Source organism: Oryx dammah, unplaced genomic scaffold, assembly GCF_014754425.2.
Source record: "Oryx dammah isolate SB20612 unplaced genomic scaffold, SCBI_Odam_1.1 HiC_scaffold_1, whole genome shotgun sequence".
NCBI classification, from domain to species: Eukaryota; Metazoa; Chordata; class Mammalia; order Artiodactyla; family Bovidae; genus Oryx; species Oryx dammah.
In genome coordinates this window covers 54,751,060-54,767,579 of record NW_024070185.1, presented here as the reverse complement: position 1 = coordinate 54,767,579, position 16,520 = coordinate 54,751,060, and the positions used below count along the sequence as shown (strand labels likewise).

General features: G+C 43.6%; 1 protein-coding gene and 1 non-coding gene across 6 annotated transcripts in view; one reads left to right on the top strand and one right to left on the bottom strand.

Moving 5' to 3' along the window:
• Positions 1-8,329, bottom strand: part of TLE4 (TLE family member 4, transcriptional corepressor) — a 156,860-nt gene extending 148,531 nt beyond the window's left edge. For all 5 annotated transcript variants that reach the window (XM_040258301.1, XM_040258384.1, XM_040258601.1 and 2 more), the window contains exons 1-4: positions 7,415-8,329; positions 6,483-6,580; positions 5,344-5,407; positions 4,094-4,138 (exon numbers count right to left, since the gene is read on the bottom strand). In XM_040258301.1, coding sequence (XP_040114235.1) covers positions 4,094-4,138; positions 5,344-5,407; positions 6,483-6,580; positions 7,415-7,459 — 252 coding nt within the window. In that variant the 5' untranslated portion in view covers positions 7,460-8,329. The remainder of the gene's footprint in view (positions 1-4,093; positions 4,139-5,343; positions 5,408-6,482; positions 6,581-7,414) is intronic.
• Positions 8,330-13,482: 5,153 nt separating this feature from the next.
• On the top strand, positions 13,483-13,554 carry TRNAY-AUA. The gene has a single exon. It is a non-coding gene; the product is annotated as a tRNA-Tyr (tRNA).
• Positions 13,555-16,520: the final 2,966 nt, after the last annotated feature.

The following is a 16,520-nucleotide window of genomic DNA, read 5'->3' as shown; positions in this document are numbered from 1 at the left end:
TCGCTGCTCCACCATGCTTCGGCAGTTTTGCTTTATTTGCTCCATGATGGGCAGCAGTCGGCCTCTTCAAGTCAATTTCTTCTTAACAACCTGCAATACTTTTCAATGGTGAAAATAGAGCTGTTCCTTGTAAGTCAGAAATCAATATCCTATTGCCCTTAGAAAATGCTAAACAAGCAGTATTGGCAATCCACTTGGTACTAGAGGGTATCAGATATAATGCAAATCCATACTGCTTCCCTCCTTGTAGTTATTACAATTTGCTAAAAGGTTCCTAATGTCATTTATCATCATTTACCATCGACCAGAGAGGCTATGATTATGATATCCTATCAGTTGGCAAGGCCCTTTCATTTCTATTCAATTAATATTTTAGCAGCACTCAAATGGTTGTGGCCCAAGTCTTGTAATAAAATTTACATGGCTTATAGTGAAACAGGAGTTTGCTTGCTCTGATTGGAAAAAAATAATAACTATATATACACATATATGTGCAAACTAAACATGTATGGGTGCTCAGTTGCTCAGCTGTGGCTGACTCTTTGTGACCCCCATGGATGTAGCTCACCAGGCTTCTCTGTCCATGGAATTTTCCACGCAAGAATACTGGAATGAGTCACCATTTCCTTCTCCAAAACATGTATATATTCACATACAAAAACAGAGACATGTATATATACATGTGCAGTACATTAGAATGCAAGCTCTAAGTGTTGCAGACTTCTAATATTTTCCGATTTCTAAAATTCAAATACTAAGCTAATTTTTTAAATGCAAAGAGATTGGCAGGTTGCAGACTATTAACTATGAGAAAATCATAGATGTTCTCAAAATGTAGTATGTTCATCTCCATTTACAGTTCCTACAGGTCGAATTTACATATCCATTGTTCCTAATCTACATCCAATATTCACTTTTTAAAGTGGTAACTGCCTGCTGTCAGATTAAATCAGGGCCTCTTCTTTAATTACAACATTACAGGTGAAGGACGGCAACAAGCAGCATTTAGCAATGTTATCAACTGAACGCACCACCCTATTCTCCCCACAGTCACTGACCCATTTAGAAGCCACTCTGTATGTATAAGGAACAATCAGCGGGGGGGGGGGGGGTACAAAAAAAGTAACAACCAAACCATTGGCCACCACCTGTCCCATTCAAAACAAAAAACAGAAAGACCCAACTTAGGGAAATCCTTAGGAATGAAGGCCAATATTCTTTCATTCTTAAAAATCCCATTATGAAGAAATCACAATAAAACATGGGCCATTTCCAACCATGTCCCACTTATCATCTTCATTTTCATGCTAGAACTTAAAGACAGTGGCAAAACATTAATTCACTTTACAGCCTAGAACACTCCACTCTAACTTTTTTGGGTTTTCTCCCAACTTCAGCTCTATTGATCCTACTAAAGATTACCAGAAATCAGATTCATATTTTATGCTCTAATTCCATGTCATGTCACTGAGTTCCCCTTTAAAAAAAAAAATCAACTAATTCTACCAGACTAATGCTATTTACTCAGTTACCAAAATTTAAATTAATTATGTTCTCAAACATAATTGTTAAAAATTGGCAACATTATGCAGGCTTAATTAAGATTAAATCCAATTTACTAAATGTACTTTAATTGGTACTAATTACATTAGCTTTCATTTCAGAATGACAAATTCCCCATAGGTTTCACTTTACAGTCCTCTATCAGAATCAGCACAGGGTGACTGACGATGAACATCATACAGCAAGGGGAGGGACCATAAATACTGGACCCCCCCACCCTGCCTATCACTGCTCTGTGCTTTTATCCTTTTATCAATTTGCTAAGTCACAGAGTCATGACTCCATCACAGCCATCATTTTCTGTTCCAGTGAAAAATTTCTCTAAAAATAAATACTCTGTGGCTGGCAGCAGGCAAGAACAGAAGCATTAACCAAAAAATACACAAAGGTTTCAAATATCAGGGCCACCAATTACTAGGGTACTTCCAAGGACTCCAGGGACTCCTACTCTTGAACCCTTCAGAGACACAAATCTAATAAGTGAATAAGCCTAACCCGATCTTGAGAACTAGGCCCAATTATGCCGCAGGGCAACTTCCCTGCCTTATTGCTGCTTTCCATTACGAGGGTATCCAGTGAGTGCATCTGGAAGAGAGGCCAAGAGGAACCAAGGCTGTCTGCCTAGGAAAACAAATAAAGACAGATATGCCTCTGTGCTTAAGGGAGGAAAGAAAGAAAATATAATAAGTAGGTGGTTTGCAGGGCTGTCTGTATTTCATAATGTGATAAACTGCCCTCAGGATTCTTGATATGATTGAATTTAAAAGCAAGAGGGAAAAAAAGGGAAAATGTACTCCATTCTCAATTTTAAATGGATGGCATTTGAGGCCAGCTGGACAAGAAGATGACAGAATTACAGAAGTATAAAATGTGTAAAATTAAGGGATCTTATAGAGCACCTCTTGCCCCCTGAAAGAAACACATACACCCAAATACAAGCTCTGTGCCTCTCAGAACTGTAAACAGTATAAAGAGATCTGGAAACTAAGTGGTAATAAGATACAGGAGGAGAAATAAAGGGGTATTAATCACCTGGTCCAGTCTTTAAAAAGACACTAATTAGTACTGGGTGGTGGATGAGGACCAAAAAAAAAGGGGGGGGAAGAGGGACAGACATGTACAAGATCCAGATCTAAAGTGACATCGTGTATTGAGCATAATTAACAAACAGTATCTTTCATGTGAATTATTTATGTAAGGTAGAGCTAAGGGGCTTCAAGCTAACCCAAGCATAAGTTTGATGGATTTTGTTTAAGCAGGAGATATTTACATGACTTATCTGAACAGACATGGCAAGGATGCCGAAATAATAAAGAATTTTAACATGCGACAAACTATATTATAATGCTAATATTGACACAACCAATAGCACATGAAGTTAAAAAAAAAAGTATCTGAAGTAATCAATGTGACGATGCTTTTTTCCCCCAAACTTTGTTTTCAAATGCTATCTGACTGCTTTTATTGTCTAACAGTCATATTTTAAAGATGTATGTTTTGAGTAGGTAATAATTAACCATATTGAAAAAGGAATCCATACATAATAGAGCTCAACAGTATGTGATCATTTTACATTTTTTAACTTTAGAAGGTAATGAAATCCATGAATATAAGAGATGAAAAGCATTAAGATTTCCTTCATCTTTTTCCAGCAGGTAAACACATACACACCTATTCCGAAATGGCTGATGAGACAGATCTGAAGCACTTTCACTAGGAGACCACTTAAAACAAATGTCTATTATTATTGCCAAACAGTATTTATACATATATGCTATTTTTCTTTCTAGGAAACTTAAACCAAGCCATTTTATTCAGTCTCTTGCAAAAAAAAGTCTGGTTCAGACATACATCTCAACACTTTCAGACTAATCATTTTTTTTCTTTCCTCTTTCCATTTTTTTGACTGAACTAACTGTTAGATTTCAAGACCCAGTGTTGAACCTTATCACATCCTCCTATCAGGCTCATGTAGTCTGTGCAAATTTTGGAAGGAACAGTGACAGTTCCTGGTAAGACCCAACCAAGTTGCCTCTGGGGACCAGTACAAGGAATTTACATCAGTTTCTTTTGTAGTGCCACAGATTTCATTTTGATCCTCCCAGCTCACCCTCTATCCATTCTTTCACACCAACCCAAGGAAAGCTCCAGACAATTTACAATCTTACATTTTAATATTTTCCAAGAACAGCTTTCATTAGGCAAGTCTGCAATGTTCAAAATAAATTAATTCTTTCAAAAGAAAAAAAAAAACATTTTAAAATTTCAGCACCCTACTTTTGAAAGTGTACAAAGTTTAATATGCATTCAGACACTTTAAATTACATTGTTAAATGATTAAAATGAAGATAACATGCTAAACAGATGAGGAACCACACCTGAATAAAGAGCATTCTCTCCAATACATGGACTTTTAAAATACAGGTGGCCACAAAAACGTGCAGAATCAAACTGTAAAACATACAACTTCCTTTCTAAAGTGCACAGTATTACTGTCATTTAAAACACTTATAAAGAAATAATAGCTTACCTGCTTGTGCATTTCTATATTCAACCCATAGGACATCTCATAATACTGTCAAAGAAGGAAAAGCAATTAATTTTGAGCCTTTCATCAAACAAGCTTCCTAGTTTGTTCACAATGTCCCCAAGCAAACATAAAAGCCTCACCTAAACCAAAATATCCATCCTTCCAATGATGGTACATCAGGAAGAACACTCTATGAGTATCTTCAGCTTAGTAAACTAAAAGCCACCTTAAGACACAGAATCTAAGAGAATAACTCACAAAAGTCAGAAAATCAAGCTCAAACATAGCATTCTTAACACCTCCAATGATCTTTATACATCACAAGCAGATGACTCACAAAGGTCTGATGAAAATGTGGTACTCTATGGACTCTAATTCCTAGGCACAGTGGGCAAGTTAACAACAAAAACAACACGCCTCATACAAATGCTGAGGCTTTGACATGAACTATTTGAAAAGGTGATGCTACTTCAGAGTTTCGTTTCTCATTTTTAGGACACTACTCATGTTCATACATTCAAAGGAAAAAGGCTTGATAGGAAATGAATGAGTTACTCTAGAGCCTTTACGAACAAGAGTAAAAATACACTTGGTAATGCTTCTAAAAAAGCAGATCTGATTGTTTTAAACATGTAGTATAACTGGCATTAAAGAAATTCTGGCAGAAAGAATCGGTTATACAGGAGACTACAACATTCCACAGTGCAACAGTACAGAAACTGAAAACACACAGAATACACGCAAATACACACACATTAGGAATATACAATGTAGGGAAAGAAAAGGGAGGGAAAATCTGAAAAGATGTCTAGTGTCTTTTCTTATTCACCATTGTTTAAAGGAAATAAAACACATTTAAAACTTTAACAGTTTACTGAAAAATTCTCTGGCTAAAAGCTGTTTCAAGAGCAATAAAACAACAAAGAAAACCACTAACACAAAAACATTTTGCCTATGAATCTCAATGAAATGTAAATGAGGTTTTTGTTTTTTTCAATCTGTAAAAACAAAGCACAGAAAATTATACCCTGTGCAACTAAACTTTTCAAAAATTCAAATCAAAGCTGCTTGTCAGAGGCAAGTTATAACATCCTCGAATTACAGGTTGCCAATGGTCACACTCCCACAACTTCAACTGCACTGGAAGTGACTGTCCTCTAATCCTGCAGCCTCCAACAATCTGAACATATTTCTAGCTTTTGGTACCCCAAACTAATAGGTACTTTGAATCTGTGATACGGTTTTCTTACCATCACATAATGCCGCTGCATCTCTGTCTTCTCACTGGCGAGTTTCTCACATTCCAGCTTCAGGCTGTTCAAGAAATAAGGAAATCTAAATACAACCCAGATCTTGACTTACATCCTTCAAATACACATTCCCTCCTCTAAATCATCACCTACAAAACACCATATCAACTATCTTAAGTACCACCCTCATTATGGAAAAACAGGCAGGAGAGAAAAGGGTGAGTGGAACCAGTCCCGGCTTGTCCTTTCAACAAGGATCAAATGTGGGGGGTTTTGCTTAAGAAAAAACCCTCTAGCCGATTAACTCCAGAATCTCATTCAGAAATGAATATTCACTAAATTCACTAAACACAACATTAACGAGGAAATAAACATCAATAATGCCTACATCTCCAAGCAATAGTGGTCCCCTAAAAATGTCACAAGGGAATTTTTTCTTTAATGTTCCACGAAAAGATTAATGAAAATATGAATCAACAAGCATGTCTTATGAATGATATCTTATTTTTTCCCTCCAAAACAGAGACAAGTTGAATACCACCACCCAGGGGCAAGGCGTGGATCAGGTTCAGTGGCTTGTTTTAGTTCTGTAGTTTATGAAATAAGAAGTACAAGCCATTAAAAATCTAGCGAAAGAAAAATATTTCAAAGGCACTCTAAAATCTAATGATTGTCTCTTCAGACGAAAACATCTTTTCAGCATAAAAGTAATGAAATCGCCTACTTGGCGACTTCCTAAGGCTCTGGGCTCTCGGTTTCAGTGGAATGGCAAAAAGAAAGAAGGAATCAAGCCCAGAGTAATGAAGGACCAAGAAAGTCAAAAGGCCCCAGAATGTTCCCAACCATCCATTCGCCTGGCCCCAATAAATCAATATTGAAAGTTTGGCCTCGGCGCTTTCCAAATGTCCCCAGTTTCGATTGTTCGCCCTTTTTTTAAAATTTACGGCTAAAGGAAGAAACCCTTAATTTCTTTACACCTGCCTAAGGAAAAGAGGCCTTGACTTGCCCTTTCTACCCACAAGGAAACATGGTAATACCTTTGTGGTGGCGGAAAAAAAAACGGAGGGGGGGGGGGTTGTATGTTGGGGGAAGACAAGAGCTAAGCAAACAGAAGGATCAGCTAAAGTCAATATCTTTACCTGTGGTACTGAGCCTGTAAAAACTGAAACTCTTCCTTAATCCGATCACAGGACTCGGAAATTGTAAATTTAAAGGGTTGAGCAGGCTGATGCGGTGCCTAAAGAACAACAATAAAATATTTAATTAGCCCACAACAGAAGCGAGGCAGAGAGATGGAGAAAACACCACGCGGCACTGGCGGGAGGGTGGGGGGTGTCATCGCAGGCAAAGAACGTGGAAAACTCTCCTCCCGCCCCCTCCCCTGGCCGCACAGCCTGGCTGAGGCTGGCCCCGGGCCCCCGCGTTCTGGCGCCCGCCCGGGACCCCGCGGGCTCGAGACCCCGCTCCCTTCCCACGTCAACGGCGGGGGCCCCGGGGCCGGCGCACCGCGCCCACAGCCTCCCCACCCGGAATCGAAACTGGCCCGTCGGGGGGACGCGCGCCATGGCGTCGGGCCGCGGTCAGGTCGGGGGAGGGGGCACGCGGCAGCCACTCTCCCGGTCGGTCCGTCGGCTGGCTCGCTGATCTCCGGGGCCCGCGGCGCGAAGGGCCGGCGCCCCGCACTCCCGAGCCGCCGCCGGACACGCCGCGCCGCCGCGGAGGGCGCCCTCCCCGCCCCGGCGCGGAGTCGCGCCTCCTCCATCGCTCGCCACCCCTCCTCCAGGAGTCGCGGCGCGGGGACGGCGAACAGCTCCGCGGGGCTTCCAGGGGCTTCAGAGACAACAATAAGAAAATGGCTACAACTCAATTGCTTCTCCGCACCCCCTCTCCGAAAGTGCCCTCGCGCCCGGGGAGAGCAGGGGCGGGGGGTGGAGGGCGACTCCCGAGCTGCGTGCGGGGTTTGGGCCGCCCTCCACGCCCCTCAGGCCAAAGACACAACTCAGCGCGCAGGGGGCGACGCGGGGAATCCCCCGGCGCCTGGCAAGCCCGCGCCCCCACCGCCCGCACTCACCGGGTGTCTGGTCTGCGGGTACATCTTGCTCAGGTCGCGAATCATCCAAACCGATTTAGTTGGCTGCGCTGGGCAGAGGCGCGCGGCTCATTGGCTTTAATGGCCCCGAGGAGGAGGCAGCGGCGGCGGAGGCGGCCGGCCGGGTCCGAGGGGCGGCTCGGACGGTCCCGGCCCCCGCTGGGTCTCGCGTGACGCGGGCAGCAAAAACGCGCGGCGGCGGCGCCTGGGTGCGGGCGGCCGAACCGCTCCGCATTCCCCGCGGGCGTCACTGGCCCGCCGCGGGCATTGTCCGGCGCGCGTCTCCCGCGGCAACGCTCCGACGTTCGCTCCGCTGAGGCGCGCCCGCCGAGCCCGGCGCCGCAGCCGCGCCGCTCACCCGGGACGGGAAAGTGCGAGCTCCGCGCCCCAGCGCCCGCCGGCAGCGCCGCCCGTTCGCTCGCTGGCTCGCTCGGCGTCCCACTCCAAACTTTTTTTTATTTGTCTTTTAATTGGTTGGTATTCCTCCGAATGAATGATCTCTCTTCTTTCCTAAAAGCAAACACAAACTCCTTTGGTTCGGAAGAGGTCTCGGCGGTGCTTTTGGTTTCTCTGGAGATTTTTTTCACCTCACAGCAACGATCTTTTAAAAGGCACCTTTTAGCTTCTTTTACCACATCTCATTTCCTTATTTTTCTTCCTTCCTGTTTTCTTGTCTTTTTTTTAACCCCAAATTGAAGGGGATTATAAAAATAAAAGAGTGAAACGCTTGCGGCTTTTTTTTTTTTTAATTCTCTCTCCTTTCAAACTCTGCGAACAGCACCTCAAAATAATATACAAGTGTGTGAGAGGGGGAAGAAAGCAGCCAACAGCTGAAACACCCGCTCGGAACCGCTCTAACAACACGCTCTGTGTAGGTGACTTCTTTGACCAAATTTAGCAGCCGCTAATCATTAACATTCTGATACATATTCACAACCGTCCTTGGAGGGACCGCGGAGCATCCCGGGAGATGTAGTCCGCCTCCAGCGACGGTAGCTGAAGATTCAGCCAAATTGACTACAATCACCGGCCGGCCACGCGACCACTTTGGGGGGCCCTCCAAGCGTCCCGCCCACCCCCGGCGCGGTAGGCGTCTCCAACAACCAATCAGAGATGGCTGAGCATTAATCGCCGTTCTGTGTTACTGCCCATCATTTCACTGCTGACAAATGGCGAACTAGAGGGGAGGAGCCGGCCGGGCTGGAACCCACGTGGGGCCCGGGCGTCGTCCGTGGCTCGGACCAATGAATGCAACGAAATGGGGTGAGCGGAGGCGGGGCGGAGATGGCACGCCCAAGGCGGAGCTTCGCCTTGGCTGACGTTCCTGAGCGCGAGCGTTCGAACCGGAGAAACATTTGTTCGGCTGTCAATCAAAGTAACGTGGGCCTTGGAGCAGCGGTGGCTGCTGCTGCTACTGCCCTGGCTGCATCTTCAGAACTGGATGTTGGTGGCGGTGGTGGCGGCAAAATAAAGAGGGTTCAGGGGGCGGTAAGACTGGAAGTTAGTCAGAAGATCTTCCGAGTCTCGTCTTCCTTCCCGCCCCTCACCAACCCAAACAGCCAGGGCCCCTTGCTCCGGGCCGCGCCAGGAATGCGGACTAATTAGGGTCCAATGTCTCCTTAAAGAGACAAGCTCGGCCTTGTGTAACGCTCCGAAACCCCTGTTGAGACAAGAGAGGGAGGATCACGCCGATCCCACTTCGTTCGGTTCACATCAATTTTACGCGCCGCTGGAGCCGGCATAATTTTCCGTGTGAACGCGGATTGGGGCCCCTGTTCTTGTTCAGAGCCCGAGAATGAGCTGCAAGACGCTGACCCGGGCTGGGGACGGGGACGCGGGAGTAGGGGTGGCCCTCCGAGTCCCGAGCGGGCTGTGATTGCCGTTTAACCCCGAAGTGGGGCAACCTTCCCTAAGCAACTCTGCAAGGAAGCTCAGACTGGGGGTCGCGGGGGCGTCAGCGTGGAGTTTCAGGGTGGGACTGGAAGCCCGAGGTGGGCAGGGGTCGCCCGATTCCCGGAGAAACTTTGTCGAGAGAGCCACCTGCACCCCGCAGACTATCAGCTGGTCAGCGGGAAAAATAGGGTCATCCAGATGCTGGTCCCCGACACCGGGAGGAAAACGGACCTTCACGCCCCAAGATGCTCCCTCTCCCAGATCAGCAGGAAGAAGACTGCCCCTCATTTTCCCGTTTTTGGGAAGAGCAAGTCGAGCTTGTCGCGGTTGAAACGGGCAGGAAGCCACGCGAGAGGTGGCGGGTCGGCCACCTGGAAAGGGGACCGGGGCTGGAAAGGTGGGGGCGTGTCCGGGGGTTGGAAGCTGGGGGGGGGGGGGCATCCCTATGATAGAGGCTAAGGAACATGAGTGGACTTGGTGGCAATAAGAGACAGCCTAGGACCGGCAGCTTTTCCACCACTAGTCCTCGTCCAGCCAGGGGCAGCTCCCTGGGTTAAGGGGAAGCCGTGAGGCTTTCAATCTTTCCTAGCTAGCCTCCAACTTTGAGAGGGGCGGGAGGAATTCAGATAAAATCAAGCGGGCGGGGTGCGTGTGGCTAACTTAAAAGGTCTGAGTTTTGGATGTGTATTTTTGAGTGTCCTTTCCCTACTCTAACTTGAGACATTGACCGAGATGGCTCAGCATTCATGAAGAATTCTTCTTAATAATATCCCTTGCTTCAGTGGACGAATCCAACGAATGTACTAGTTACTGTCCAACCTAGCACATTCTATGAGCCTCTCTCCGCACTGGGCACTTTAAAGGACTGGTTCTAAGGAAGTTTATGGTGGTCTTCACCTTCTTCTATTTATTTATTTATTTATTTTTACTAAAATCCTGCAACTAGACTTCACAGAATGTTTCAATTCAGCAAATATCTTCCCCCTCCCCAAAATAAGAGAGTGGAGGACTCCGCCGGCCTTTTCTGAATTTTCTCTGTCCAGTACCCAAACACAGGTGGCTTTTGAGTACTTAAAATGTGGCCAGTCCAAAATGAGATGTGCTGCATCTCCACTTACACTTTAAGAAGCTTTGAAGAGTGAGCACAAAAAAAGAAAAAAGTGAAATAACTCAATATGTGTGTACTTTGTCTCTCAGGCGTGTCCAACTCTTGCGGCCCCATAGACTAGCCTGCCAGGCTCCTCTGTCCATGGAATTCTCCAGGCAAGAACAGGAATGGGTTGCCATTTCTTTCTTACTTTATGTTGCTCACATATTTCCATTGGACTGCACGATTTTGAAACATTCCCAAGAACCAAACCAGTCAATCCTAAAGGAAATCAACACTGAATATTTATTGGGAGAACTCATGCTGAAGCTGAAGCTCCAATATTTTGGCCACCTGATATTCAGAGCCAACTGACTGGAAAAGACCCCTATGCTGTGGAAGATTGAGGGCAGGAGGAGAAGGGGGTGACATAGGATGAGATGGTTTGTTAGCATCGTCGACTCAATGGACATGAGTTTGAGCAGACTCTGAGAGATAGTGAAGGACAGTGAAGCCTGGCATGCTGCAGGGGTCGCAAAGAATCAGACAGAACTTAGCGACTGAAAAACAACACAAGAACCAAAAATTAAAACACTTGGGTGATATGGTTTCTACACTAGGACAGTGACTCTTCTAAGAACACCAGCAATTATTCTAGGGTTGGCTATTGACTCCCACCACCCTGGAGTTTTTCAGTAGTTTGTTAAATTACCCATAGTGCCTCTGTAGGAAGTTCTGGCCCGAATCTTAGCAAGTTCTATGAGAACAGAGACCTGGTTATGTTCACAGCCTCACTCCAGATGCCTAGAATGATGTCTGACACATAGTTGGTGGTCAGTAAATATTTTTTAATGGCATTAGTGACTAAAAGCCATGCTGTGTCAATACAGAAAGATTTGGCATCATTTAGGCCATATTTATAGAAATTCTGTGCACTTATTTCTCAGGACAGGGAATGAGAATCCTAATAAGAGAACCTGAAAAGCCATTGAAGGGGTCAGTGGACAAAGGGGAAACTATGCTCTGTTTGGAAGTATCAGATACTTGTATTAAGGACCTTTGTCCTAATCTCTTTTGACAGTTTGTGTCAACAGAATACTGGCTGGAGAAATAAGGATGTTTATTTTTTATTGAGTGTAATTTTAAAATGCATCACTTGGATATGTTTCACATTTTGACCATATTGTAGATCTACATAATTCACAGGGATGTCTCAGAAAGATGCCACGTGAAGCAATCCATAGCCCAGCCTAGGTCCCAAAACATAGTATCTCCTCTGCTCTCTGCAGGTGCTTCTGTCATTGCGTTCTCCCAAACTGTTTAGCCAAGCTGTGACATCACTTGAGGGCTTGTCTTATCCCTACTCCACATTGGGGAGTAGGGGTGGGGTTGAGGCTCAGAAGCAGCTTTCAGGTTAGAAGCTATGCCAGGGGCTTTCAATCTTAAAGTGATATGCAAAGCAAGCATACTGTTTCCACTTATATGCTCTAAATAATTTATTTCTCCATCAAATATTTATTGAACACCTAATATGTGCCAGGATAAGGGAATTTAGCAGTAAATCTGGCTAGTTTTGATTTATCAGCTCTCAGCTCCAAATGTATCCATCATCTTTGCCTGCTCTGTGAATATGGATCTGGGCCCTTAAAATAGTTTCTTTTGCCCCTGGTACCAAAGCTTTTACAATAGAGGACACTGGAAAAACAGAGGAAGTGATGTTCCTGGTTCTGGTGTGCAAGCCTAGCAGGTTCCTACAGCACAGGTGACAATCAGTAGCACAGAGCAGCCAGCAGCTTCCTCCACGATCCTCCTTAAGTAGTTTTGGAGTTGAGTGCCCCTGATGGGACATCTTCCTAAACAGCTTTCCCTGGCATCTCAGAGGATGTGTTTCCAGTAAGGTCTGGAATGTGGGTTTCTGGATCTTGCCAGAAAGGCAAGGTTTCCAGCAGGGCCCGCCCACTCCAGCTGTGCCCTCTTGAGCAAGGTCTTGATTTCAGTCATAGATTATGTGTGGGCCTTGGGGAGGCTGTTTCTTGAGTCATCTATCTCAGCCCTAGAGATAATGGCTGCTCTGTATATCTGCTATTTTTATATTCTTTACCTCTTACTCACCAATCCCACTTTACTCCCACTTCCCGTCATAGTTAATAATTCTTTATCCTAAACTTTCCCTGTTCAAATTACTACATGTTTTTCCTCTAATTGGACTCAGACTGATACATAAACAGCATAAGCAAAATCTCTTCCCTGTTGGGGCTTACATCCTGATCAAGGGAGGCAGAGAAACAGTTGAACAAGCAGCAAGCAGCAAAATGTAAAAGTGGTGGTAAATGGTATGCAGAGAAATAAAGCAGCGTGGGGGTAGGTGTGGCTGGTGTGGTATAACTCGTTTAGATGGGAGGTTATGGAAGGCTTCTTGGAGGAGATGACCCAGGTGCCAGAGGCAGAGAGTATGGGTCTTTCTCGTTCTGAAAGAACCCCTGGTTGATGATAGGAAGCTTCTTTCACCTTACTCACTCTCAATGAGTACCACTCAATGGGGTGCTTCAGGATAAATGGCTGAGTGTGTGGGAATGATGAGTAGCATCCTGTCTTTAACAGTCATACTTTATGTCAGCAATAGTTCTGACTGTTTGGAGAGATCCAAATTTCAAGCTAGTCTGAACAATTAATAGTCTGAATATTTAAAAGAAGCAGTGAGTTTCTTTATACTCCAAGCTGATAAAGCAATTCATATTTAAGAAACACACGATTGAAAACAACCCTCTTACTTAAGAAATACTCATGTTATCTTTACTTGAGTCTAGAAGAAAACTTCAAGAGATTTTTCTGCTCCATTCAGCCTCTACCTTTAAGCAAATAAGGTATTATTATCCCCACTTTAAAGATTAATCAGCTGAGGCTCAGGTAGAAGTTACTTGCTAAAGGTTGTAGAGCTTGCAAGTACTGAAGCAGAGATCACAACTTCTGTCTGTCTTCTACCTCCTTATTTCGTATCTGTGCAAAACTTGAGTTCCACACGTGGATATTGAATTTATGCAATTTAAGCGCACCTCACCCCACCTGGATTTCCCTGGTGGCTCAGCTGGTAAAGCGTCTGCCTATAATGCGGGAGACCCGGGTTCAATCCCTGGGTTGGGAAGATCCCCTGGAGAAGGAAATGGCAACCCACTCCAGTACTCTTGCCTGGAGAATCCCATGGATGGAGGAGCCTGGTGGGCTACAGTCTGTGGGGTCTCAAAGAGTCGGACACGACTGAGCGACTTCACTTTCACTTTCTTTTCTTTCACCCCACATGCATGGTTTACTCCTTTCCCAGCAGATGTTGTCTGGCTAAAATAAAAGTGGAGGGTAAATTAGGTAGATGACTGTGTTCCAGCTGCCACTGGGCAAAAGCTTAACCCAAAGACTCCCAAGGCTGCAGGAAGCAAATCTGGCTCCCTTCCTCCCATCAGCCTCTCACCTCAGAGTCTCTGAAGGCTTGAGAAAAGCAGTTCAAGAGAGAGGAACTGTGCTTAAGCTCGGGTCCTTTTACTTTTCACAACAGCAGGGTTCACACCCATTCAGCTGCTCTTGCCATGCGTTCACACTGGCTCCCGCCGGTGCTAACTATCACAACAGCCTGCAGGTAGATATTACAGGGGAAAAACTGTGCATTTACTTTCTGAAAATGGGCAGCGTGGGAATGGGGTAGGGGTAGGAAAGTATAACTCAATTCCATACTGCTTTGTTCAAGAAAATAATTCTTGAAAGTCCAGTGTTATTTTCACTGGAATTGTGAAAAATCACAATTAACCTGATCTGGTTAACTCTGCCTACTCTTTTAACCTTTCTGATTTCAGCCATATGGTATCTCATCCATAAAGGAGGCGTGATCCCTCCATGCTAAATGCAAACATTTGCAGCTCGAAAAATGTTTTGTTTTATAATTTGGAACTTGCATTGGTCATATAGAACAGGTCTACATTCAAGATCATCTGCCAAGCTTGATCACCTTTTCTTTCCCTCTTCCAAAACAATCTGGGATGAATGTTATTTGGAAGAAGTAGAAGCGGTGCACTTTGTTGAAAATTGATCAGTTGTCTTATAAAGTGAGCAAAACCATAAGAGTCTATGTGGGCTCCCACTGCCATAATTCATTTCAGGACTTGTCTTTAACTATTGTGTGGCTTGGAACAATTCTGGTAAATCACATGACTTCCTTTAATAGAAATCTATGTAAAATAGTGTGAATGAACCATCATCCACAGTGTAAACTCTGGTCCAGTGCACTACTACATTTAGAAAAGACTGATATTCTGGGAAGTTTTCATTCATAGAGACACCCCCACTTTTGCTGCTTGGTTTTATGTAAAAAAAGATTTGTATGATTTTTATTAAATAGGTCCATAAGAGATGATTTGATACCTTATCTCTGTCTGGGCCATGAGGGTTTACCTACAACTGCAACATATTATTACATCTGGTATTAGCAGTATGTAAAGGAGCAAGAAGATAGGATGGACGGGTATTAAAATCCCATTTTACAGATGAGGAATCTGATGTTCAGAGAAATCAATGGCCTCTTGAAGATTATACAGCTAGTAAACAAGCAAGTTGGGAATCCAACCTGAGCTTTCAGATTCCACTTCTTTCCACAGCACTAGAGCTACCCTCTGAACGGCTCAGTCATAGACACCACCCATCCATTGATCAATCTAGCCACACTTCTTCATCTCCCCTCATTTCACAGCACAGTTAATAAGAGCATAATTGGCATACCTTTTCCCAGAACAGTTACTAGAGTGCAGTGTTTTTATAGCTTAGAGTTGATTTCTGAATCTAATTTTATAATCCAAATCAAAGCATTTTTGTATAATTTATCCAGAGAGAATTTCAACAGAAATTAAGGCTTTTAAAAGGGAAGCCATGCTGAAAATAATCTCATAATCTCCAGGAATGACGTTCATCAAGGATTTAAACAGTAGCATAGACAACCGTCTCTCCTTTACACACTTAAGAAATTTGATGCTTATGCTTTTTTGAAAGGAAACAGTTTGTTTTTCAGTCCTGGGAGGATTCCATATTCTTTCAAAACTGTAAGGTGTGTAAATCATTTCCATATAGGAAATGATTTATTATGATGGTAATTATCATATATATTTTAATAAGACATTGAAAATGTAAAATAAAAAATTGTCAAATATTTATTGCAAGTTGTATTTAGAAACATTTATATAACATTTAGATTGCTGTGCAGCAATCAGTATTCACTAACAACTTACTCCAAAAACAGTAAACATGTGAATCATGTTGTAAAAATTAGTCAGATCCAGAAATCTCCTCGAAAATCAAAAAAATAAATAAATAAACACTAGCGAGTAAAAACTGCACTGGCAAAAAATATCCTAACTGTACATGTTTTATCTGTTCAAGGGCAGAGTGTTGACAACAGTCTCACACAACCACATCTGACACTTAGTTTTGACAGTTCAATTTTTGTTGAATGAAGTATGTTAGTCACATACGTTTTTGGATTATTTATGCAATTCTTAGGAAAATTTATAATCAAAGTTGCATCAAACTAAGTTTAATTAAATTTTTATTATCTGTAAAGCTACTTCATATACAACTAGAACTTTACTAATTATTAAAATACACATATAAAATATATGTGTGCCTATGGCTGGTTCATGTTGAGGTTTAACAGAAAATAGCAAAATTCTGCACAGCAATTATCCTTCAATAAAAAATAAATAAATTTAAAAAACCCCACAAATATATACAAAGTCATACCTTCAGCTCAGTTCAGTCACTCAGTCATGTCCGACTCTTTTCGACCCCATGGACTGCAGCACACCAGGCCTCCCTGTCCTTCACCAACTCCCGGAGTTTACTCAAACTCATGTCCATTAAGTCGGTGATGCCATCCCACCATCTCATCTTCTGTCATCCCTTTCTCCTCCTGCCTTCAATCTTTTCCAGCATCAAGGTCTTTTCCAATGAATCAGCTCTTCACATCAGGTGGCCAAAGTATTGGAGTTTCAGCTTCAGCTTCAGTCCTTCCAGTGAATATTCAGGGCTTATTTCCTGTAGGATGGACTGGTTGGATCTCCTTGCAGTCCATGG